Source organism: Phascolarctos cinereus, unplaced genomic scaffold, assembly GCF_003287225.1.
Source record: "Phascolarctos cinereus isolate Bilbo 61053 unplaced genomic scaffold, phaCin_HiC Scaffold_4;HRSCAF=312, whole genome shotgun sequence".
Classification (NCBI taxonomy): domain Eukaryota; kingdom Metazoa; phylum Chordata; class Mammalia; order Diprotodontia; family Phascolarctidae; genus Phascolarctos; species Phascolarctos cinereus.
In genome coordinates, this window is record NW_027555847.1 from 271983074 (window position 1) to 272008780 (window position 25707).

The following is a 25707-nucleotide window of genomic DNA, read 5'->3' on the forward strand; positions in this document are numbered from 1 at the left end:
CCAGACTCTAATAAATGTTGGAGGATTTCACTCTGTTATCATATGGCAAGTATTCTCAACTCTTCACTCTCTTCTCTCCCATAGCCAATTAGTTTCCAAGACTTGTCATTTCTGCCTCCACAACATTATTTGCATTTATACCCTTCTCTTCAACTCAGACATTGCCATAGAGATTGTTCAGGTGCTTATCAAGGCTCACCTGGGCTACTATAATAGCCTCCTAATTGAGTCCTAAGGCTGCTTTGCTTCCAATAATGCCTCCTTCCAGGTCTGACTTAAAATACAGACTCTAGTTTAAAATACAACTCCTCAGTTTGAAATAGAAAATTCTTCCAAATCTGATCCCATTCTAACTTAGTAGACATTTCACATAACCTCCTTTCACACAACTTCTCTTCTCTCCAGGGTCACCCACTTGCTCTTCCTGTAACTCAGAATTCCATCCCAGGTGTCAGGGTCTTGGTACAGACTATCTTACATGCCTGTGATGCTCTGCCTCATTCTCCCTTTTAAATTCTTTAGCTTCTTTCAAGATTCAACTTCGGTGTCACCTCCAATAGGAAGTCTTTCCTGATTCCCCTGGTTGTTAGTATTCTGTCCCCTACAAATTATATTGTATTTATTTTGCTACTTATGTGTTATAAACCACCCTCATCACTTCCACCTACATCACCATGGTAGAATATATTCTCCTTAACAGCAGGGATTATTTTGTATCTTATTTCTGTATCTTTAGTTCCTAGCACAGAGTATTGCTATATTCTAGTAGGTAGTTAATAAATGCTGCCTGGTAAATAGATGAATGAGAGGATATTTGGGTTTTATAAGGTAGCACATGTATTAAAATTTTCTGTTTTAAGATCTTGTTTTGGAGGGGAAATGTGGAAATATGCTTATAACCACCATAGCACTTTTGAATCACCATTTATATTTAACTTTCCCTTTCTACGTGGTTTAAATTAACATATCATTGTATACCCACGGCAGAATTCATTAATAGGTACATATTTAATATTGGAGAAATTGTCAGTGAGCTTATAGAGCAAATTATGGACATCACCTAGTCATGGCTGTCCAGTTTTAAGATTTAAAAATTTGACTTGTATTAGTTATAATGTTGAAAATTTAGGATAATCTATGTACAAAGAAAAATTAGGGGGAAATTTAGCCTTTGATCAATTTGTCCTATTTGTGATCCATTTTTGGATACATGATAGTTAACATTAGAATTCAAGACAATGCATATGTAACTTGAGGGCATGCCAGTTTTTCCTCTCAGCAAAAGAGGTAAGAAAATGAATTATCAGTGAAGGTATTTCCAGAATAACCTTGGCTTTTAAGTGTCCTTTAACAGATATAACCAGAGATATCTTTAATAGTCAATCATGCTTTATATGGATAATTCAGAATGACAGACTAGCTCTTTCTCTGCCTGATACAGTTAGAAATATGCATGCCATCAGAAGACTTTCTGAGGGAATTTAAGGTAACGCAGTTATACACCAAAAGTTCAGGAACCCAAGATAATATTATTTTCGTATGTTAATTCTCATCTTTTTTAAAACTTGAAATATTAAGAAATAATTGGTGGCTATGAATATCTTTTAATTTTTTAATTGAATCCACTTAACAGAAAAAAATTAAGAAAAACATCCAGAATTATTAAAGCATGTTCTTTGTTTTGAATGCCTTAATTACGTTTTGCATTTCTTCCCTATCCTAGCAGCCATATCTCAAAAATAACTACCATTCCCTGCATTTTCATAATATCCTTTAAGGAAAACCATAGTAAGCTGTCTCAAATTTACCTCCTTGATCCTTTTAGGTAAGAGAATTTATTGTTTCCATTTAGTAATGGGAAATGTGAATCATACAGAGGTACAATGATTTTTGCTTGGCTTACTCCCATAAGTCAGTTAAGAGAGAGTTACCAATGTCAAAATTTTGATTAAAAAAAAAGCAGTACAGCTTCATCAAAAACAGGTCATGCCAAACTAAACTCATTTTTTTTTCGGTTTTTAAAGTAGTAGATCAAAGGATGTTATAGATGAGGTCTACCTCAGTTTTAGCAGTGTTTGCTTAAAATACTTCATACTATTCTTGTTGGGGGGAAAAATGGAGAAATGTGGATTAGTCAAAAAGTACAGTTAAATGGATTCAATCTGGTTAAATAGTAAGATTCCAAGAATCAGTTAATGGTTCAGTGTCCCTAAATCACCTATAGAGTAGTTCAGGGATCAATCCTTGGAACTGTGCTTTGTGACATTTTTATCAATAACATGGATAAAGGTATTCTTATCAGATTTGCAGATGCTAAAAAAAAACCTGAAAGTGACAGTTAACACATGAGATGACAAACTCAGAATATAAAAAGATCCTTAGGAGGCAGCTGTGAGTGCAATAAATAGAGTGCTAGTTCTCATGTCAGGAAGAACTGAATTCAAATTTAGTCTCAGACACTTGCTAGCTTTGTGACTCTGGACAAATCAATAATCTCTGTTTGCCTTGATTTTCCCAACTGTAAAACAGGGATAATAATACCACCTTGTAGGGTAGTAGTAGCTAGTATGGATTAAATGAGATGATATTTGTTTAAAAAAAAACAGCACAATGTCTAACATTTAATAGGCACTTAATAAATGCTTATTCTTTGCTATTCCAGTCTAATATGATGTACTTTAATAAGGGTAAATGAGTCTTATATTTGGGTTCAAAAATAATCCTCACAAAGGCAAGAAGGAGGAGGCATGATTAGACAGCATAGTCAGTAGTTTGCCTGAAGCTGTGGGGATTTAAGAAGACAAGTTGAATAAATCTGATTGTTAAATGAATGCTATCTCAAGCTGTATGAAGAAAGGCATAGCATCCAGAAATGAGGATGTGATCAGCCCAATCTACCATGCATTAGGTCATACCGTACCTGAAATTTTGTGTACAAAGCCTAGAGAGTGTCCAAAGGATAGAAACCAGAATGTAGAAGGGCCTTGAGGTCATGATGTAGAAGTTGAAGAATGTTTAGAGGAGAGCACCTTTAGGGACTGGAGAGGGGCATGATAGTTATCTTCAGATATTTGAAAGGCTGTCATGTGGAACAGAGTTCTATCTTCTATGGCTTCTGTTTGGTCATATAAAGGATAGAACCATAGAAGAATTACAAAGAGGCAAATAAATGTAGGTGAAAATATAAGGAATAGCTTCCTAATTATTGGAGATATCTCACAGTAGAACGGACTGCTTTGTGAGATAGTGCACCTCTCCTTAGAAGTCTTCAAGCAGAGATTAGATAACCACTAGTTGGCTGTATTTTAGTAGGAATTCTTTTGAGGGTATGGGTTGAACTAGATGGCTGCTAAAGTCTCTTCTAAGTTGAAAATTCTATTACTCTGTGATTTTGTGAAAACAAAGCCAAACCAAACCCCACAACATAATACATTAAGAATTGCCCCCCCCCCGCAAATAAAGTGCCAATTAGTTCAGTCAAATACCAGTTAATTAGTAAACAGAGTTGCAAAGAACCTGGAAATAGCATTTTATCGTAGAAGGAACACTAAACATGGCAACAATCTGGTTTCAGATTCTAATTCTGATACTAGATGTGAACCAGTCACCAAACTTTTCTGAGTCTCAATTTCTTCATCTGCACAATGACAGTAATACTTAAAATACGCAATTTGTAAAACACAACAGTTACGCTGAAAGTGATTGTAAATCTTAACTTGTTAATATAAATGAGTTATTTCTACTATTCTTTCCTTATTTTGGTTTTCCCTGTCCTCCATTTATTTTAATGTGGGGATTGGTTTTGGATTTTAAATTCCTTCAGTAAAAATCCCATTATGAAATTTATTCTAGCCATGATAGTGGTTTAGTCATTTAATAGTGGATAGCCATTTAATAAACAGCTAATTCTGTCAATTCCTATTTACTTTTGATGGATCTGTAACTTTATCAATGTGGGTACTCCCTCCAAAGTTGGGACGCAGTAGATCTCTCTGATGGAAGGAGACAGAAGCTAGGTGGTGCAATATGTAGCACACTGGGCCTGAAGTAAGGAAGACCCAACTTCAATTATGGCCTCAGATATTTAGTAGCTATATGGCCCTGGGCGAGTCACTTAGCCTCTGTCTGCCTCAGTTTCTTCACCTGTAAAGTGAGGATAGGTTATTGTGAGTATCAAATGAGATCATATTTTTAAAGGGCATAGTACAGTGTCTGGCACATATAAATAAAGCCATATAAATGCTTGTTCCCTTCCCCCAATAGCCTTTACTCAGTCCACATCCATCAGATTTTTTTCTGCACCATTCAACATTGTTATCCACTCTCTTCATGAATATTCTCTCCTTTCTGGCTTTCCATGACACTTCTCTATCTTGGTTCTCTTACCTGTCTCAATGTACCTTCTTAGGCTACATTCTGGATCATCATTCATATCTCACTTCCTATGTGTGAATGTACTCCAGAAATTCCTGGAATCATCCCTGAAATCAATTGTCTAGGTATCCTGTAACCACCAACTTATTAGAAGAAAATCAGAATTAATTTTTAAAATCTAGAGAAAAGATTAAACTGAGCAAAAGATACAATGTACAAATAGCACAACTTCCACCTGTCCTATTTAAACACATTATTAATGATGAAACATGTGAAATAGATAGAAGAAAGGGCATTTAAACTGATTCTAAGAATTTCATACAGAAATTTAACTGTTATAAATCAAATTCTGTAACAGAGACCAAGAAAGCCTAAAAAACTCATCCTTGATCAGCTCCCCAAGGACATGAATTTGGCAGATAAAGAGAATACAGGTTTAAAATATAAATTCATGTTCTAAAATCTTAGAGAAAAAGGATAGTGGAAGATTATGTGAGCAGTAACAACTCACAAAACAAAAAGAAACAAGTTGAAGAAAACTTGGTGAGCAAAGCCATGACACGCATTTAAGGATGACACTGGAACAAGGACAATAAATCAATTACTCAGGAACCATTTATTAGTGCTTACTACATACTAGGCACAGTGCTAAGTTCTGGGGATACACAACCAAAGGAAAACAACCCCTGCCCTCAAGGAACTTACATTCTAGTTGAGGAGACAACATGTTTGATATATAGAACTCAGATATTCAAACCTTGAAGGGGAAGGCACTAGCTGCTGGAGGGGACCTGGACAGGCTTCATGTGAAAGGTAGTACTTGAGTTGAGTTTTGAAGGAAACAGTTGCAAAGGTGTGACAGGATAACATTCTAGCCGTTGGATGTAATCAGGACAAAGGTATGAAGATAGAAGATGGAATACAGCAAGTGGTATGTCCAGTATGGCTGAATTGTAGAGAGCATGGAGAAGAACATTGTGTAAGTTGGTAACCGATTAGATGGGGGGGGGGAGTGAATGAGTCAAAGTTGACACCAAAGTTGGAAACCTGATGGACTGGAAGGAGAACACCACTGGTAGCCCCACAATAATTTGGAAGTTTGGAAAAGGGCTAGATTGGAGGAAGAGGAATATAATGACTTCTTTCTTGGATATGTTGAGTTTAAGGTACCTGTGGGACATCTAGTTTGAAATTTCTAATAAGCAATTCATGAACAGGCTTGGAAACAAAAAGTGGAAGAGATATCTAAAGTGTTTTTGTTTTTAATAACAAAATTTTACTAGCATTTTTGAGTCTCAGATGATAAGTGGAGATAGTTCTGAAAACAAAGATATAAAAAGCATCTATAATAAATCAAATATAGTACAGAAAGTCTGTGTCAGAGGGTACGCAGTCATATAATTGAAAAGTAAAGAGAATGCAAAAGACTACTGTGCTTATTGTTTTTTTTTTTATATAAAAAGCACTTATTCTGAAAAGCAAAATTCTACTTCAGGAGCCCTCCTCCAACATAGTATCTCCCATGCATATGTTAATATCATACATGGCAGCTTGAAGTATATCATAGATATAACTTTGTTCGACAGATTATTAAGATCAAGCACAGCATAAGTCAGAGAGACATGCTCAACAAAGATGTCTGCCACTGTCATAGAGGAGATGTAGTGTAGCACCCAAGGCAAAGTAGTATTTCCTGTGGATGACAAGGTACTCCAGTTGTTTCTGTTTGTGAATGATATTGTAGTGATAGTAGGTACCACAAAATATTGCAGAGCTTCCTGAGATTTCATAATCACTGCAGCATTTAAAAAATTCAACAGATGTAATTTCTCGATAATCAGTCATTTCATTAATAATGCTAGCATTTTAATAAAAGAGGTCACTGGCACTCTTGAATTCCAAAGACTCTTATGGCAGCAGACTCATGGCTTATATGGCCTTGGAAAAGTGGGTGTTCCAGAGAGTGGCAGTTAATACTTATTGGTTAACAAGTAATGAGAGAGAATGAATATTACAATGAGGGGCTGAGAATTCCATCATGTCACTCTTGGACAGAGAGACTATCCCATACCAGACCACCGCCAGCCTTGGACAATCTAGACAAAGGGTGTACCTCCACCCAAGCTTGATTGAGTGAAATTCACCTTAGATTAGAGATTCCTTGTAATGTTGGGTGGGGTCTGATAGAGGAGAAAGTTAAATTTTCAGAGACTGAGTTTTTGAAATGAAGACTTTAGAAAAAGTGGAAACTCTGGATCTCTCCAAATCATTGGTTATTAATGACCATTTTTCTCATCATTTAAGAGAGTTTTCCCAAAAAACTATTCACATAGGAAAAAAACAAAGGGGTGCAGAATGTCTACAGGCCCAAGTAACATTTGGATGGACAACTTCTACAGCTTGTCAACTAATACATCTACCTGGTAACAACATTAGAAATTAACAGGAGGAGGAAAGGGAGGGTAGTTTGCATTAAATTTGAGGAACTGGGGGCAACGAGGTGGCGCAGTGGGTAGAGCACCGGCCCTGGAGTCAGGAGGACCTGAGTTCAAATCCAGCCTCTGACACCTAACACTTACTAGCCTAGCGGTGTGACTCTGGGCAAGTCACTTAACCCCATTGCCTAGCCCAAAAAAAAAAAATGAGGAACTGCAGTTTTTAATGACTCCTAGTTTCTCCCTGAAACAAATGCCTCTTTCTTAATACTACCCTTTTTTTCCCATTATGTTGTGTGGAAATATCATGGAATGTTATTGTTATTGAAGAATTGAAATTGAGGATTGTAAAAGGACAATGGAGAGATATATGGTAATTGTTAATAACCTACAATATATTACAAATGAGGAATTATGCCAGAATGGTTAGGGAAAAAAAAAAGATGTCATCAGAGAAATGGAAGGGCAGAAAAAAACAATAGACTGTTCAAGTATTGAGAATTAGTTTATGTGCTCCCCCTGACATTCACACAAAGGAAAGAGAATCTAAAGTAGTCCCTCAGCCCATTGGGTGGAACTCTGTGTCAGATTTATGGAAGGACATACAGTTGTACAAGATAAGGAGGAATGGATGGATTGACATCTGCATCCTTGGAGGTAATATGTATGCTAGTGAGACAACAGATCCATTTGAAGTGCTAGAGAATAGTAGACCCTTTAAAATGATGTTTTATTCTAATGAGTCAAATGCCTTTTTGTAGTCAACAAGTGAGGTCACTGAGATCTTGTGTTCTCTATATCTTTCAGTCAGTTGTGCGACTATCAAGATGTTTCCCATAATAGAATATCATTGTGAATGGCCTTCCCTTCTCTTATTTTCATCAAGGATGCCTTCAATGCATGTGTAGATTATTTGCATAAAGTTTTGTGGACATAGGAAAGTAAGGATGTTGATTGGTACTTATTTTCTTTCTTTTCTTTTCTTTTTTTTTGATAGATAGATAGATAGATAGATAGATAGATAGATAGATAGATAGATAGATAGATAGATAGATAGATATAGTAAGGTCAGATTCCCACCCCCTTTCCCTTTCCCCAACCTTTTAGAATCCTTCCCTCTTTAAAAAGCCTTAAAAATACAACCACTTCAACTATAAAATTACATTTTGAGAGTGCCACCCCTTTGCAATAAGTAAATCCATACATAAATAAAGTCAAAAAGGGAACTCTTTCCTTCCGATATTCATTTTAAAATTGGATGCAGAAATTCCGAGACAATTCAGGATGTATCAGTCATCATAGTATGACAACTTTAGCTTTCTAAAATGTCAGTCTGTTGAGGTTTAGGGGTGCTGGGATCCCAAAATCATGACATGCAGGTCCTGTCCGAAAGAATTCGACTCAAGCCTTCTTTCAGCCAAAGACAAGGTTTATTAGAACATCTGTCATATTGGGCAGACTCTTAAGGAGTCAGCATTAGTGAGCTATTGGCTAGATTGTAAGAATCTGAGCACCTTAATGGAGACAAGGTGGACCTTATATATGAAAAGACTATGAGAGAAATCTAGGAGTGGCCAAGTAGTGGGGGGCAGGGGGGGAGTGGACTGTGAGGTAATAGAAGGCCAGAGACCTGGACCATGTGGCCAAGGGAGAATGGAGCCTAGCTAGGATTAAGGGTGGGAAGTGGCAGGGGGCCATAAGGAGGTAAGACAATGGAGGGCCAGGCTAGGTTATGGGTAACAGAGATTGGGCATAGCCACAATGAAAGGCCAGTTGATGGGATTATAGCTTCAGGCAAACACCAGAGATTTGGCCGCGTGGGAAAGTCCAGGGTTTTTTCTTTTTGGGGTCTAAATCCCATCCTCATCAAATCCATGTGTATATCTTGAATGTACCTTCTATGTATGTATGTATAGATGTTATATTCCAGAGTAATTTGTGTTATTAAAATGTGTATAATAACAAGATGGTAGGGCTCTGTGGTATCTCCTCCCAACTTCCCCTGATAAATCATCAAATGAGGACTATTAAATAGCTTTCTTTTGTGAGAGACTCTGATGCCAAAATTCAGATAAATTAATAACGTCCATCTGACAATCCCTGTTCTTGTTCCTCCTCCATCCTTGAGTGCGGCTAGTAATGCAATAAAATGAAAAATGGAATTGAATAAATTGTATGAGCTTTGAAGCCAGACATATAGCATTGGTAAACGATGCAGAAGAGAAAGGAACTTTTTCAGAGTTATCAGGTAAACTATCAGAATTTATTTGTATTTAATCATTTAGTAATGCTTAACAATGCATTAAAATTCAGGAGCATTTGTGTAAACCACCACTCAATAATTTAAATGACTGGAAAATTAAGTAGTTATTTACAGACAAGTCTTATTTATATTTCACATTATTTATTACTCAGCCATTGTTTTCTGTTATTTTTCATTCTGGTGTTTTCCACTCACTAACTTCACTTCCTTCTCAGAGGTAATACTTAGTTTATTTAATCAAAGATTGGACCTCGATCTTCCACACTTGAATATTTATAATCTGTCCTGAAAGCTTTGAAAAATTTCCTGAAAGCTCAGACATTTAAATTTAAGTAGCTCAAGAAACTCATGATATTTAGATACAAAGTTCATCACAACTGACAATGTCATTTCTTTGGCTATTGTAGTATAAAATGAAAGAAAATGTTTTTGTTTCTGGTCACATTCCAACATCCCAAGCCTTTTACGTACGTGGCACAATGTGTTGTAGGACTTTGTTCATCTCACAGGTCACACATCTTACTGATCCTTCATCATAGATATGATATTCTTGACAGTGAATGAGAAAGTTAGTGGTTTGCAAGTTTATGTTAAATATTTTAACATCTCCTTTTTACATTCAACTTATAGAAGGAAAAATGACCTTGCATAGTTTTCGTGTCAGGAACTCTTTGGTTCCCAGATAGCTATAATTTTCTGTTCTGGTCAGATGTGCCCCCAAGCAGCCCCCATGGGTTCATTTCTGCCCACATACTGAAACAGGAAAATTAAGATAGATGTTAAATACCTCACGCAATTGCTTTTTTATGAATAATTACATGCATTTTTGAGCTTCATTAAAAAAAAATAGATGAAGCAGCTACAGAGTCTATGAGAGCTGATTGACCTAGAAGTGAACTGTGATTTAAAGGGAAGTGGAGGGGGGGGACAAACAATGCCTGTAAGATTTGGTGCTGAGGCACTAGGAAGGCTTTGAAAATGTCCCTGATCATGAATTCATCCAGACCTGCAGAGAAACTGAACCAGAAGATGCAAAAGAGACCATTTGACTTACCAATTGGATTTCACAGGTCCACAAACAGCCAACCTGGTGAGGTTACACATTGGTATGAGGCCTTGGTTGTGACATGGAAATGGAATCCAAATCATACATTATGGGCGTTCAATGTTCCTGGGCACATGTTGTGACAGTGAATCTGAATGAAGGATGTTTAAAATGGACTTGCTTCAGTCATGTCAAGTAAGAGTATTGCAATGCCAGCTTTAGTATTAATCATTAAAATTATAGAAATGAGGCCAAATATGCAAGGTATACTACCTCATATTTCCTTCTTCACCAATATCCAGCTAAAAAGAAAATAAAGTAAGATGAGACAGTTGGAGTTCTCATCCTGTTAGAATGGCATTACTTGCCCTTTAAGGAAGCTCTTCCATATTAGTACTGCTGTAGGATGACAGCATTATGTTGGATACATTAGAACTTATCAAAAAATGGCTGTGATGTAAGATATCAGAGCTCATTGAAAAGTCTACCAGGAAAAAAGATGTATGAAGTCAAATGTCAGAAAGGAAATGAATTAGAAAATGTATTGAATCACAGGGAATAGCATTCAAAGCCACTTTACATAAACTCCATAAATATTATGTATTGCTGTTTAGCATACTCATTAAGAAAATTTCTTGCTGATTTCAAATTTATATGTGCTGACATGAAAGATTTTAATATTCTCAGAGACCATTATGATCAGTTACAGAGTATTTGCTTTGATGTATTTGCTGTTTCTTGTGCTGGTTTTCTTTACCTACTTCATAAACTTTTTGCTGGGGGAGAAGAAGCAGCTCATTCATGTATGTTAAAATGACTGAGATGAATATAGTACCAAAAATCATTAGAGTAAAACTTTATCTGAATATTTCATTCTTTATTTAAATCAATGTCAGTTTTTTTTAAATGTTGCTCTTTATATAGACTTTGAGGATCCTTATCATTCATACTAGCAAGTAAGGTCCCCAAGGGCAGCTAGCTACATATGTCTCCCTCAGAGTTCCAGGGGGATGGAAGTATCTTCCTAAGCTTGGGTTTCCATTCTATTCTCTCTAATATCAAGCAACAGTTACCGTCAATATTTCCCCTGTATTACTAATTGACTCAGTAATTAGCACCTCATATCAATTTGACCAAATTAACACAAATTAACTTTTTATGAACTTACATTTGCTGAGAATATATAGCAAAGACAGAAGTACCAACACCTCTCCCTCGAACCAGGGGTACACTTTCTACTCTACCACCTCAGAGAATGGGCTCAAACTTAAAGTAGTTGCAACAAAGTATTCACTCCACCAAGTCCACTTCAAAATACAATATAGTCATGGATAAGTTGTTTCATCACTTGTGATCTCAGCTGCCAGGTTGCTTCTTGGAGCTCTGGTGGGAGCTCTTTACTAAGCCTTGGCTGCGGGGAAACCCTGACATGGATTCCAGTTCCAGAGCCTCTGATGCTCTTCTGCCCTTCTTACAGCTTGCAAAGTTGTGACCTAGTCTTTTCCATCTTTAACGTCCATTCACCTAAGAACAAGAAAAAAAAATAAAAACACAAAAGACAAAGACAAACGATCATGCCATGTGTTCATAGCTTCATGTCAGCCTGCGTGGGAAGAATGGATTGCTGACACTCTCCTCACCCAGAGACTTACTGCAATTATTGCTTTGCTTAACGCCAGGAAAAAGGGAAAAGGTTGTATATGTCATTGGAGCCTTTTGTATGCACATTCCGTTCTGACTTCGCAGCCAACCAAAAAGCCTATTTTTTTGCCACACAGCAAGCAGACAGGAAAGAATACCTTTACAAGCAGGGTCCTCCCTTACACATACCTGGAAGCAGGTTTCAGAAACGTCCACATGGGATAGGTGGGTTGCATACTTAACTATTTCTGGGAGAATATATCATTTTAATATGAAGGTTATATGACAAGTGATATGCAAATAGAAATTGTATAGATATAATCATCTTTTAAAAGCACTCAGAAAAGCTGACTATTTAAATAAATTAATTTTACAGTCATTCTTTTGGTAAAGTTAGGACAAATAAAATTATTTGGTGAAATAAATAGTTGGTACTTAACAGATTATAAATCTTTGAGGCTGTATACTATATCAGGTTTACATTTAATGGGACAATTAACATTATAAATGATTATAAATTAATTATGTTACAAATAAAGATTTTTACAAGGATAATGCTTATGTCTCTATCCTTACCATAAACATCTGTTTCTATCACATACACTGACTTTCCCCATAAACATGAATCCTCATGAAAATAAGATAAGGGAAATTAGAAAATCAAGTCAAATCAACAAGTACCTGCTTCATGCCAGATGCTGTGCTAAGTGCTAGGCATACAAATACAAGCAGAACTATAGACAGTCCCTGCCCTCAAGGAGCTTACATTTTAAAAAGGGAAGATGACACATAAAAGGTCCCTGAGAAAGGCATGGGGAGGAAAGCACACATGTAGAGGCAAAGTTCAGGAGTGTGGGTTGTAGAAGAAGAACAATATGGCTGGCCTGAGCTTTTCCCTTAAAAAATGGAGGTTCTGGGAGGAAAAAGCCAATCAAAGAAAGAAGCTACTTCCAATATGAGGGTATCTCCAGTGCAAGAAGTCTGGGGATAGAGTGAATTTCCAGGATGAAGAGGTGTTTGTGGTATGGTAGGAAAGTCTGAAAAATCAAGAGTTCCCGAGTCAAGAGTATAGTATGGAGAGGAATGAAGACTGGGAGGCAAACAATCAGAAGGGACACAAGGACTTCTGGTAGGTACTTCCAGTGTGAGAAATCCAAGGATGGAATGTTTCTGTTGAGTGTAGAGAAGTCCAAGAGACAGGAGTACAGCCTGGAAGGAATGAAGAAAAGAGAGTCAAGTACATTTCTTTTAGTCTACTGTCTCATTTCTATTAAGTCATCCCCATTTTCTTGTAAATTTCATGCACATACTTATTTTTATTTCAAGATGGAAAAAGTTAATGCCATAAGTTTCTTGGTGACAAGTATTGTTAAAAAAAATTTCACTTAGAATCTGTTCACCTGATTAAACTATTCCTAAACCAAGTTATAGCCCACTTTTACTTAGGTGAAAGAAGGGAGCATTCTGATAAAAGTGGGGTAGGATATGCAAATTACACAGTCATAAATTTCTGCATTCCACCCAGATTCAGATCAATAAAAAAATGAAATAAAAGTAAAACAGGGTTCTCACATTACTGAATGAATGCCATATGAGTTCACCTTTCTCCAGTATGATTATACCTCTCTACTAGTATGAATTTATTAATGACTAAATAAAATGGATTATGTAAAAATAAAATAAAAAAATCCCCAAAAGGATACATAGCAATATTCAATTCAAAGATAGTTTATTAGCTACTTTTGTATAAAGCGCTAAGAAAGGAAAAATAATGCAGTCCCTGTACTCAGTGAGAGCTTACATTCTATCAGGTAGTGGGGTAGATAATTGGTATAGCACATATATAAATAAGTATAAAGAACATACTTAGACAAAGTTCTTATGGAAAAATTTAGGAAGAAGAGATTACTTTTATCTGGCAGGATCCAGGAAAGCATCATGGAGAAGGTGGCACAAGATAGGCTTTGAAGGAAGAGAAAGATTCATATCTGCAGAATAAAGAAAGAATGGATTGACCTAAAGGTTATGAGAGCAGCACTTAGGGTTCTGGAGAAGCAATCCACCTAAACGAGACCCCTAAATGAATGAATTTATTAGGCTTCTTGCCTCCAGTAGCTAACATACTTACAGATACTACTTCACCTACTGGGAAGATCAATTCTAGAAATCAACTTCAATTTTTAAGCACTAAATTATGAAAGTGGGGGTGAAACATGCAAATGATATCATACCTCCTGTTCCACATACTCCATAATTCCCTGTTGCCTAAGTGACTATGTGGTAAATCTACATTCAGATATTCATAGACTCCTTACAGTGTCAAAACTAGAAATGAATTCTAAATCTCTTGGCTTTAGTTGCTCAGAAATCAAATTAAACTGATAAACATTCTGTCTTAATTTACAAATTTTCAGTTCAAAATGTTTTGTTTTGTTTCCCTATGGCAGTGTTTGTTGATTTAATAAGAGATGTACAGAGGAGAGCAAAATTGGTTTTCTGTCTTCATATTCACTACTAGGACTTGGGATAATTTGCTGTGGTTATGACCAGCCCTTCCCCTTTGCCAACCATAACCTCCCTCCCTTAGAATGCCTCAAGACAGCAATATTCTCAGCCCGTATCTTTCTGTTTCTCAGTTGCCGTTCCTTCTCCTAAGGAAGCTCTAGTTATTGTCCCTAGAGCTTTGAGAGCCCAGGGAGAATGTTGAGGATTCAACCATTGGTATCTGATGGACTAAGAAGAGAGAGTAAATGGGATGGTTTGAGAGAAAATGGAAGAAGACAGAGAGGAAGAATGATAAAGAATTATTCTAACATTTTTTATGAAAAAGTCTAAAAGGAATTCTATAAAGAGTCTGGGAGAACTGGTAGTTTACTTGCATTCTGGAGAGATTGTTACCTATGATGGCTGAAGAGATGACAAAGAAAAAGGACTAAACTAAATTATTTCCTGAGAGACTGAATTAAACTGTTATCTTGGGGAGAAATATGAAGAGAATTCTTGAGAGGTTTTAATCAGTATCTAAAGTGAACAGAATGTTGACATTGTATTTCCAGAAACAAAGAGAAGTCATTTGCAAGTAGAGTGATGGTTAAAAATTATTCTGGATGTGATCTTTCTCATGACTAGTACATTTAAATAATTATTTATGCTTTTGTTTTATTATTGATTAAATTTGCACAGCCAGTAACTTTGATATTCATTTGATACTGTGAGATTGGGGATTTTGACATATAGAGAGATGTGAGGCAACTACTTGTGGGGAAATAGTTTTCTCCAGCTTATTAAATAAATAATGTTTAATGAACTGTGGTAAGGGCTCAGAGCCTAAGAGAGATATTGCAATTCAGTAATTAATGAAGAAGTATCTAAATATACCCCTGCATTTCCCTAGAATTTGTGATGATGAGAATGAATATGTTCCTGAATCAAGTATCTTTACCTATTTGTGAGTGCAAGAAAAATGTTGTTACTATAGAAATGAGGATATATGTAGGTATGAATTATGCACAGGATGGTGTTTACAGGCACATAGAGTAGTTACAGCACTCGACTTTATTCCACTTTGAAGACAAATTTTACAGCAATCTCTCAGTCTGAAATTCTTCTCCTTAGCTTCTTCTCCTGGCTCAGACCAAGTAAACTGCTGAATTACATTCTCCTTTGTACTTGTGATGCAGATTCATTTTTTTTTCAGTCAATAAATATCTCTTTGCTGCCTACTGGAGGCGAGTTCCTATGATTAGGTATTCTCTGGGACACGAAGTTATATCAGACTTGACAAGCAAGATCTCTTCTAGTGCCCATCTTTTCTCAAACTAAAACATTTTAGGCTTTTTTCCCCTTTTTTTTTTTTGCATTTTTCTTATCATGCTGAGACTGCTTACCATCAAAAAAAATCCCTCTGGTTTTCTTTTTAATATATTGTTTGCTTGTACCTAGAGTCACTTCCCAGAAAGGTGGTTTTTATTCACCCACTAGTAACTATTACATAGTTAACTGTTTACATAGTTTGTCATGTAATATTTTCTGTATATAATCTCATCACAAATTCTATTTTTCTTCAGCTTTCTAGCATTTTATAATAAATTCAAAGGCATAGAATATAAGTAGACATGCAGGCTTCGATTATTTTATCTTCAGCCTCAAAATTCTCATTAAGTAACGTTGTACTGTGTTAGTATAATTCTCTGACAAGATTTTTCAAAAGTAATTTTGAAATCTTGAATACTGAATGGAAGTCACAGTCTTCAAGGTAAGTTAGGCAGTTGCAGGTTAGGTGATGTGTTCTACCTCATACTTAATCCATTTTTCCTCAGATGGTTGGAATTTAGAGAAATTCATGTTTTTATTGATTTAACGCTCATTTTTTTCCTTATCGTTTCTTTGTTTCAGGGATTGTGATGAAGGAACCTGCTCAGACAAAGTCAATATTTTATATGCCTGGGCAAGGAATGCTCCCCCCACCAGACTCCCTAAAGGTACGTTGAAGATGCCTTTTGATCTTTTCATTTTTAAGTTTACCCAAAAATCTTTATTTAGGGTTTTCTAATATTGATCATTTAGTAATTTCTCCAGTGTTCTACTTAGCAGTTCTGAGCTGAAAGTAACCCCTGTGGCCTTATTTGTACTTGAATAAGGGAGGGAGACTAAGATTCCCCCACATACACACAATTTAGTCACAGAAGACCTATAATGTAGTCACAATGTATTAATGAGGTATTAAACTCACTGTAGAGATGCAAATATACACTTATGATGTATAAAATGTGATGGTATAAGAAAACTTTCCTGTGATGAATTAAAGAAAATGATGTGATTGGCTGAGCAAATAAATTAGCTGAATCCCCTGGGGCTTTGATCTTCAAACACTTGAAACAGTTGTGAAGTTTGGCTCCTGCAAGAGGGGGAGGAGGGAATCTCTCCCCAACCCTCTCCCCCAGCTTTCCCATCAGCTACGGGATCTAGTAGCAACTTCCCCAGAGGGAGCTACTCAATCCAGGAAGTTGAAAATTGGAGACATTGCAAGCAGGGAGCGACCTATTAAATAAGATTTTGTAAGAATTGCTCTTCTTTTCCCATTCCCCCCATTTGGCTGGGTAGCTTTGAAAGGAACTATTCAATTAGTACGAAATGTTTTATCCAGTATAGAAGAAAGACACATGCCATACAGGCACTGCTACAGAGAGTTAGTCACTCAAGGAAGGCAGCAGCTTCAAGGAGCTAGCCTTGACAGTCTAGAGTCAAGCTGCAAAGAGGAACAGATGTTGGGATCCTGGATGGATGCTGTGCTCAAGGGAGGCTGAATGATGACCTTAAGAAAAGGGCAGGGGCTTTCATGCAGTATAGTACCAGGAGTTGTGAGTTGCCTTTGCAATGCATGTATCCAACATGTATGCCTCACTAACACCATACTCTAGATTGGAGCCCATTCCTTTCATGGAAATTGAGTATATTTGTGGGAAAGTGTGCCCTAACTTTATAGTTACAAGCATTGCTTTGTAACTACTATTATTTCTATGCCATTATAGTAAATGTCTTACCTAAAAGGTAATTGTGTCTATGAGTCACTTGTTAATGGGAAATACATCAGTCGGGGCTTATGAGTTAGAGTACTAAAAGAATGTCATAAGTTATACCTTAAACTTGAAGCAGCAACCAGTCTCCTGGAACCCACATACCTACCTACAAGAGTAGGTGAAAGTTAGAGAAACAGCCCAGAAGGGATACTATACTGGGAAGATTTAATTGAGTTAATCACCCATTTTCCTACCTATTTCTGGGTGGCTTGCCCATGTAACAGTTTAGATAGAAGTAGAGAATGGCCACCTTTGGGTCTTCCCAGCAGAAGCATTCTTGAACTAAGAGTATTTTGAGTCAAGAAAATAGCTGCTTCATCACAGAGATAATATGATATAGGAACTAAGGTATTTAATATGATACCAAACCCTGAGCAAGCTTTTTCTTGCTTTACTTCTAAACTGTTCATAGCTTCTAATGTATAAATGAATTACTTGGCTTTTTTTTTTATTATCTTTGTTTCCAGATGATTAAAAAAAAGATTTCATCCTCAAAGGTTTAACACTGTTTCAGAGCTTTGTCACAGATACTAACCAATCTAGTAAGATACACTAGCAAAATAGTTTGAAGAACTGTTTGTTCTGCTTCCAGGCATTGCTCTTGCTAGATGCCTATTCATGCTTCCCCAACAATAGTTGTGAATGGTAAGGGAGTTAGATGTAATTCATTGCATCCTTTAGGGTTTCAGTATAATCCAATTACACACTGCATCGAATAGCCTTTGCTAGGAGAATAATAATTTCCATGAATGACCTCTTCTTTGATGCTATTTTCTATAAGGGTCACTGAAAAAAATATGTACATTAAGCATTTAATCAAGAAACGAATGTGATTGTATATCACAAGCAAGTGAGGGAAATGGGATTGTACAATCGGTCTGTTTTATGTTTATTAAAGGAAGCAGTTTTTCCAGAATGAGTAAACTGAGTGCTTGAAATGACTGTGATTATAATTCTAACACTGAATACAATTTCTATAGGTTGAAGACATTTAATGATTGTCAACTTTGCACACACATATATGCACAGAAATCCCTAACTTGTTTTTTATTCTGATTTTTTTTTTGTGGCAGGCAGACAAAATTCCAAATGTTTTACCTTATTTAAAATCTTGCCCTTTTGATTTTGTAAATTAGTAACCTGAGATTTATGATTACAGTTTCATTTCTGATTTTGACATTTCTCAATTATAAACTTTTCTTTAAATTTTAAGGTGTTGGATTCAGAGTTGGAGGAGCAATGGGAAGTAAATATTTTGTGCTACAAGTACATTATGGGGATATCAGTGCTTTTAGAGGTAAGTGTGAAATAATGGTAAAATAACTCTTAAAATCATAATAAAATGTTTTGAGGAAGAATCTAAGAACCATATAAAGGCAAGTTCTTTGAATAACCTGAAGCCTCGGTGGAAAGCAGCTTTCCATTGTTGCCTAGTTCAGATAATCAAAGGAGTAACTGAGTCTGAGAGATGTATTCTTTGATTTTTTTGAGAGATATATTCTTTCAGTAAATATAGAGAGGCACCTTTTCTGAAGCAGAACTGCCCAAAGCCATTGCTGTTAGAGGCTATGCGGTGAAACATAGAGAGTTTGGTTGGTAGGGGGAAAGACATGTCAAATCATCCCAAAATGATAGAATTAGTTTTCCTATAGAAAAAAGTTATAATATATAGATATAGACCTATATTTTATATAATATATTATATAATATATAGTATAGATAAGTATATCTATATTATATATAATATAGATAAGCATATCCATATTATATATAGTATAAGTAAGTATATCTATATTATATATAATATCTTTATATCTATGGATATTATATATAGATATAGATATAGATATAATAATATATAGATAATAATCCTTTTAGTAATATACCTCAGGCATAAGTAGACTTTTGTAGTCTAGCCTAGGAACCAAACTACAATGTGAAACATTGTTTCTATGGGAAAATTTATTCTAAGTTCTAAGTATCTAGCTTACAAATTAATTATTTCCTTACAAAATAGTCTCTTTGTAAGTGTGGGCTACCTGGTTTTGTTGGGGGAAATCCCATTAAAATATAATTGAATATATTTTAATTGAACTGAATACACTGAATAAGGTAAGTACCATATCTTGGTAACCTGGTACCCACACTCAGCCCTCTCCCTATTCCCTCCCAAAGTATTCAACTTGAGTTTTGGGTTAGGGTAAAGGATCAAGGGAAAAAGTCTCCTACATTTTAATTTGATGGTAGAACAGAATGTTCCGCTTTCTGCCCTACCTATCCTTTCTTAGAAGGCAATTTCGTTGTCTCTACTACCTCCAATCTACCTCTGAAACAATAGATACAGATCATTTCCTCCTATGCTGAGAAGCTACAGATATCATGATCAAAACTGTAAAATACACACACACACACAAGAATATGTCAGAATAGTAGAAGGGAATTGGGAAATGCTCAGAATGGGGTTGAGAGAGAGCATAGGCAGTATAGACATGAGAAATCTCCTTGAGATATACCTCACAGAGCCAGGGCATCAAGAAAGAGCTGATGTGAGTGGTAGCAGCATGGCACAAGGATGCAGCATGATATAAAGGATAACATGCATAAAGAGTTAAAAGTTGGGGCAGGTAGGTATCGCAGTGGATAAAGCACCAGCCCTGAAGTCAGGAGGACATGAGTTCAAATCCAGTCTCAGACCAAATACTTGACACTTGCTAGCTGTGTGACCCTGGGCAAGTCACTTAACCCCAATTGCCTTAAAAAAAAAAGTTAAAAGTTGTGGAGTCAAAAGCCCAGTGTTCAGACATAAGTTCAGGGAATCAGATTTGTCCAGATTTGAGGGAAAACATTCTTATTCCTAATTTTGTCCTCTAAGGGCAACCAAAATAAATCAAAATATTTTCCAGGACTGAGGAGATAAGCCCTGTGTACTCTGCTTCTGTCAGAACACATCTTGAGTATTATGTTAGCTTTGGGGTGCCGCTGTTAGGAAGGACATTGAGAAGCCAAAGAGCATCTAAAGGAGGACAACCAGGATGATGAAGGGTGAGTCCATGACCTATGAGGACTAGTTAGAGGAAATTAAGAAGTTCATCCTATATAGAAGAGAAAGGAACACAGTATCTGCATCCAAGGATTTGAAGGGCAGCTATGAAGAAGAGGAATTTGATTTACTCTGTTTGACTCCAGAGTACAAAATCAAAACCAATAGGTAGAAATTACAGGTTTGATTTTGGGGCAGGGGAGCAGAGAGAGCGAGGGACTTCCTAACAATTAGATCAGCCCATATATGGAACCGATTGTCCTAAAAGGACATGAGTTCCATCTTTGGAGTTCTTCAGGGAAAGTCTGGCTGCCCATTTGTTGGGTATGAATGTGTGTAACTCCTACAGAAGCATATTTGTCATCTCGTCCAAGCTCTCTTCTTCTTATATGTTTCTTGTCCATGTCCTCTTGTCAGTCTTCCACAGAGCGTTTGCCCAGTGTTCTAGTATTGCATGAATACCACTGCAGTGCATGGACTGTCCATCATTGCTCTCTTAATGTAGTCGTGTAACTTGCCCACCTCTTTTTCCAGTCATATCTCTCTTTGATAATATTTATGTCACTTATTTTGCATAATTCTACATTGGTAATTTGTTGTAGCCTATTCATGATTACAAAGGGAAAACCAAACAGATGAAGAATGCATCTTGTAGAGATTTATGATATGCAATTGGACAGGAAACCCGTTGACATGGTCCATTAGTACAGATATCTTGGATGTACATTAAAGATGGATAATGAACTCACTCAGAATTATTAAATAGGGAGAAGAGAATGGATTGAAGGACTATACCATCATTGGGAAATTGCAGAATGTTATTAATGACCCCCATTGTCTCCATGAAACAAAAGGCCATCTTTTTACCATCAATTTTCCAAAGATGTTGTAGAACTATAAGTCATGGAATAGCACTCCAAAGAATTAAGTCTGTGGGTCTTCCAAAGGTCAGTAAATAGGTGCATGGTGAGTGGGTATGGGCAACAGTGTATTTATTATTAATGTATTCTAATTGTTAGTGCATTTCCCTCCTGAACATTGCCCCCTATAACTGAATACAGTATTACAGATTTCATCAGAGCTTCAGAGTTAAATGTAAAATCATGCATTACAGATGCATTTTCTAGTGTTATTTGTTTTTGTTCTAAGAACCAAAATGTACTTTAACTTTAAATGTAATTATTCTTTACTGTAAGACTGGTTTTAATCTTTATTTTAAATGAATTCTTGTTATTTCAAAATTAATCTGTTTATGTGAGACTATATGTTGTAAGATATAGATGAGTTAGAAAGACTGATTTGAGTTAGTAGTACTATATACTTTCTAGAATTTCTCATACAACTGCAATTTAAAGTAAAACCCTAGCTAAAAATCACTGTAAATGATTGATTCAGTACCAAGTAGACTCTATTCTATCTTATTCCTGAGCCACTCTAGAGTCCATGCTAAAGGATACATAGAACTACCACTTGATGTACTGCAGTATGACTGGCATCCTATTCACCAGCCAAATTAAACATGCCTCCCTCATGGCCTAACTTAATATAAGGAGTGATTTTAGCCTTGAGAATATCTGTCCATAATAAACTGGTAAGAGATCTGAGTTGTAAGGACCTAAAGGCAGATTACTGCAAATTAGGAACCTTGGGTAGAAGTTGAAGAGAGGCATATCTAGGCTTGATAAAAGCAAAGACTGCCTAACAAATAAAGCTTTCCAAAAGTGAAATGGACATCCTTTGGAGATACTGACTTTGTTCTCACTGGAGATCTTTAAACAAAGGCTGAATATTTGTAAGAGATTTTTATTCAGGTATGGTTTGAACAGTGATGATTTCTGAAGACCCATCCAACTTTTAAATTCTATGATTTTATGATTTTATGATGAAAAGTATAAGGCCATTTCTCTCAGTTTCAAAATTTGCATTTCCCAAATATTCCTAGGAATGCAAGCCATAAAGCTTTCTTCTGGATATAAACACTGGAAAAGTCAATGCTAAGAATTTCTGCTCCAGTTCTCAGTTATATTTAAAATACATACAGATGTGTTGAAAAGCAGTGTGATATAGTTCTCAGTTATATTTAAAATACATACAGATGTGTTGAAAAGCAGTGTGATATAGTAGAAAGAATACTGGACAATCAAGGTTCATAGCATCATGTAAATGGGAAACCGACTGGGGTCAAGAGCCTGAAGCATACTTCTAATTAATGAGCATGAGCTGTGGTGCAATGATTTCGTGGCAACTGTTTTGGGTACTCAGAGATTTTGTTTATGTATTTATTAATATGGGCTTTGTTCTAGGTAGGTGAAGTTGCTGGATAAGTAAGTTTCCAGTAGGTGAGATATTAAGTGAGATAGTATCTGCCTACATGCTGTATCCTCTAGGTAGAATGTACTTGCCTTAAGAGTCAGGACTGTTTGACTTTTATTGTTTGCAGCATTTTCAACACAATAGATGTTTAATAAATTCTTATTTGATTCAATTGAATTAAACATGTGCTAGTACGTATACACATAAAACTTAACTCCACTCCTACCTCTAACACACCTGCCCATAGGTTCCAGTCATTGATGGTCAGAGAGTAATGGAGAATTGGGGAAAAATATTGAAAAAATGTGGGGAGGAAGGAAGAGAAAAGATAGGAGGTTATAAAGGAACTCTTGTAAGAGGAGATATCAGTTTATCAATACTAGCTATATGATCTATCCCCTTTATACTACTGATGCTACTACTATACAGCCACTTGTTCAGGAAGCCAATAGCAAGCACTTTGAAACTGTAAATAGAGAGGAAATTCCCTGATGATATTTTCCAGTAGGATGAAGTGTAGATCAGTAGTAGGGCAAAATCTCTAAAATGATTTCATTCCAGTGTAAAAGTATATTGTTCTGGGATAAGGAATGTAATCATTGGAGAGCTCAAGCATCTGATAACAGAGATAACAGCAAACTGATTTTAAAATATCTTCTCATCCTCTTCTCTCATATCTTTATATCTGTATATCTGGTACATTCCTCTCATACACTTCTAAAACCAAAGTGGGTCAGGGGGTCAGTAGCCTTTCAGTATATTGAACAGATAGAGCATTGAACTTGGAGTCAAGAATACCTGAATTCAAATTTTGCTTCACTCACTTAATATCTGTGAACCTGGGCAAGTCACTTAATCACTTATGCCTCAGTTTCCTCATCTATAAAATGAGGATACTACAAACACCTACCTGCCAAGGTTGTTGTGAAGGTTAAATTAGATATTTGTAAAGAGCTTTGCAAACCTTAAATCACTTTGTAAATTCTAAATCACCATCATCATCATTATCATCATGGATTTGAGGCATGGCATGAATGGTATTTGTGGGTCTCTTAGTGGGGAGGAGCAAAGTTTGGTTTCTTTGTTTTTTTTGGTAGGGTGAGGTCAGGGTTGGGGACTGATCCTCTCAATAGAAGTATAAGGACACTTGGGGATAACTCCTCTCCTGTATTTCTCCCTTAAAATATCAGTATCTTTAAGAAAGATCACTTTATAAGTCTTCATTGACTAACACCTTAATTATTAGTTTAATAGGATTAATAAGAATGGGGAAAGACAGAGTAGTAAATACCCAGAAAAAGGAGAAAGTGAGTGCAGAGTTTCAGTTAGGATAGGCTTTGCTGTCCTTGCAAGTGACTTAACCTGTACGAGTTTCCATTTCCTTATCTGTAAAATGGGGATAGTAATGGTTGCCAAACACTAATCTATATTCTATTAATCCATACTTGTTCATATTGAGTTAAAACAAGATTAAAAAAAAAACTCTAATATTATAAAATGCCATGGAGGATTAACTTCAAAGGCATCATTTCAACCATCCCAAAGGACATCATGCTTTTTTACTTGGTATTCATGCTAAAGAAGGAAGCTCTCTAGTTCAGGATTCTTAACCTGGGATTCGTTGAAACATTTCAGGTAGTGTGTGAACTTGTGTGTGAGTGTGTGTGTAGGTGTGTGTGTGTGTGTGTGTATTTCATTAACCTCCAACTGAAATTTAACATTTCTTTCCATTATTAATGTGGGCAACAAACATTTTTTCTTAGAAGGGTTTAATAGGTTTTCCCAGAAATCCAATTTCTCTCTCTCTCTCTCTCTCTCTCTCTCTCTCTCTCTCTCTCTCTCTCTCTCTCTCTCTCTCTCTCACACACACACACACACACACACACCACACACACACACATACCCCTTAAGAACACTGGCTCTACTTGATTCCAAAATTTGAATTAGAAGTCCTTGGGAAACTCCTAGGTGTATAACCCAAGGAAATCAAAGACAGAAAAAACGGTCCTATATAATTTCACAGTATTCCTAGCAATTTTTTTGTGGTATAAAGAGACTAGAAATAAAATGGCTATCCATAAATTAAGGAAGAGTCTATTAATATAATAAACTATGATATATGAAAAATGAATTATTGTATCATAAGAAATGATCAATATGAACAATTTAGAAAAATATAGAAAGACTGATTTAAACAGATAAGAAAATAGGATCAGGAAAACAAAATACATGCACAATAGAACTTATACAGTCCTTTAAGGTTTAGAAAACACATTACACATGCTCTTTCATTTCCATCTCAGAATATTTTGTGAGGTATGTGCTATCATTATCCCCATTTTACAGGTGAAAAAACGAGGCAGAATTTGAACTCAGTCTTATTCAGCCCTATTCATGTTACTACTTCAGTGCCTTTATAAAAGTATAGATGAAAAGAATAGTGAGTGCAGCTAAATGCTGCATGATTATAAAAACCCATCTTAATCTCCAGAAGAGATGAGGAAAAGCACCTCCTTCCTTTTGTTGGAGATGTAGGGAGTTATGGGTGTGGAATATCACATGATCTCTCAGTGTCCATGCATTGGTTTTGCTAAATTGTTGTTGTTTGGTGGGAAGAATGTGGGAAGATTGATTTTTCTGAGGAAAAAAAAGACTGCAAAAGAGGGCTTTATTTGCATATGGTTATCATGTTTGCATATGAGTATGCTATTAAAACAAAGGATACCGATAAAACTTTTTTGAAAAGACCTAGGATTGTTACCATTTAAAAATGTAGTCCAGATATTCTTAAACATGTTTTAAAGGCTGTTACTGTATCTTTTCTGTTCTGGAGTTACAGCAGCGGCAAACTTCTAAGAAACAGAGACAAAAGCTCAAATCTGGCCTCAGACACTTACTAGCTGTGTGACCCTGGGCAAGTCATTTAACCCTGTTTGCCCCAGTTTCCTCATCTGTAAAATGAGCTGGAGAAGGAAATGGTATACCACTCCAGTATCCTTGCCTAGAAAACCCCAAAT

General features: G+C 36.1%; 1 protein-coding gene across 9 annotated transcripts in view; it reads left to right on the top strand.

The window, feature by feature from the left end:
* Positions 1-25707, top strand: part of PAM (peptidylglycine alpha-amidating monooxygenase) — a 383297-nt gene that overhangs the window by 209638 nt on the left and 147952 nt on the right. For all 9 annotated transcript variants that reach the window (XM_078153066.1, XM_020973957.2, XM_078153065.1 and 6 more), the window contains 2 exons: positions 16154-16239; positions 18551-18634. In XM_078153066.1, the coding sequence (XP_078009192.1) occupies positions 16154-16239; positions 18551-18634 (170 nt within the window). The remainder of the gene's footprint in view (positions 1-16153; positions 16240-18550; positions 18635-25707) is intronic.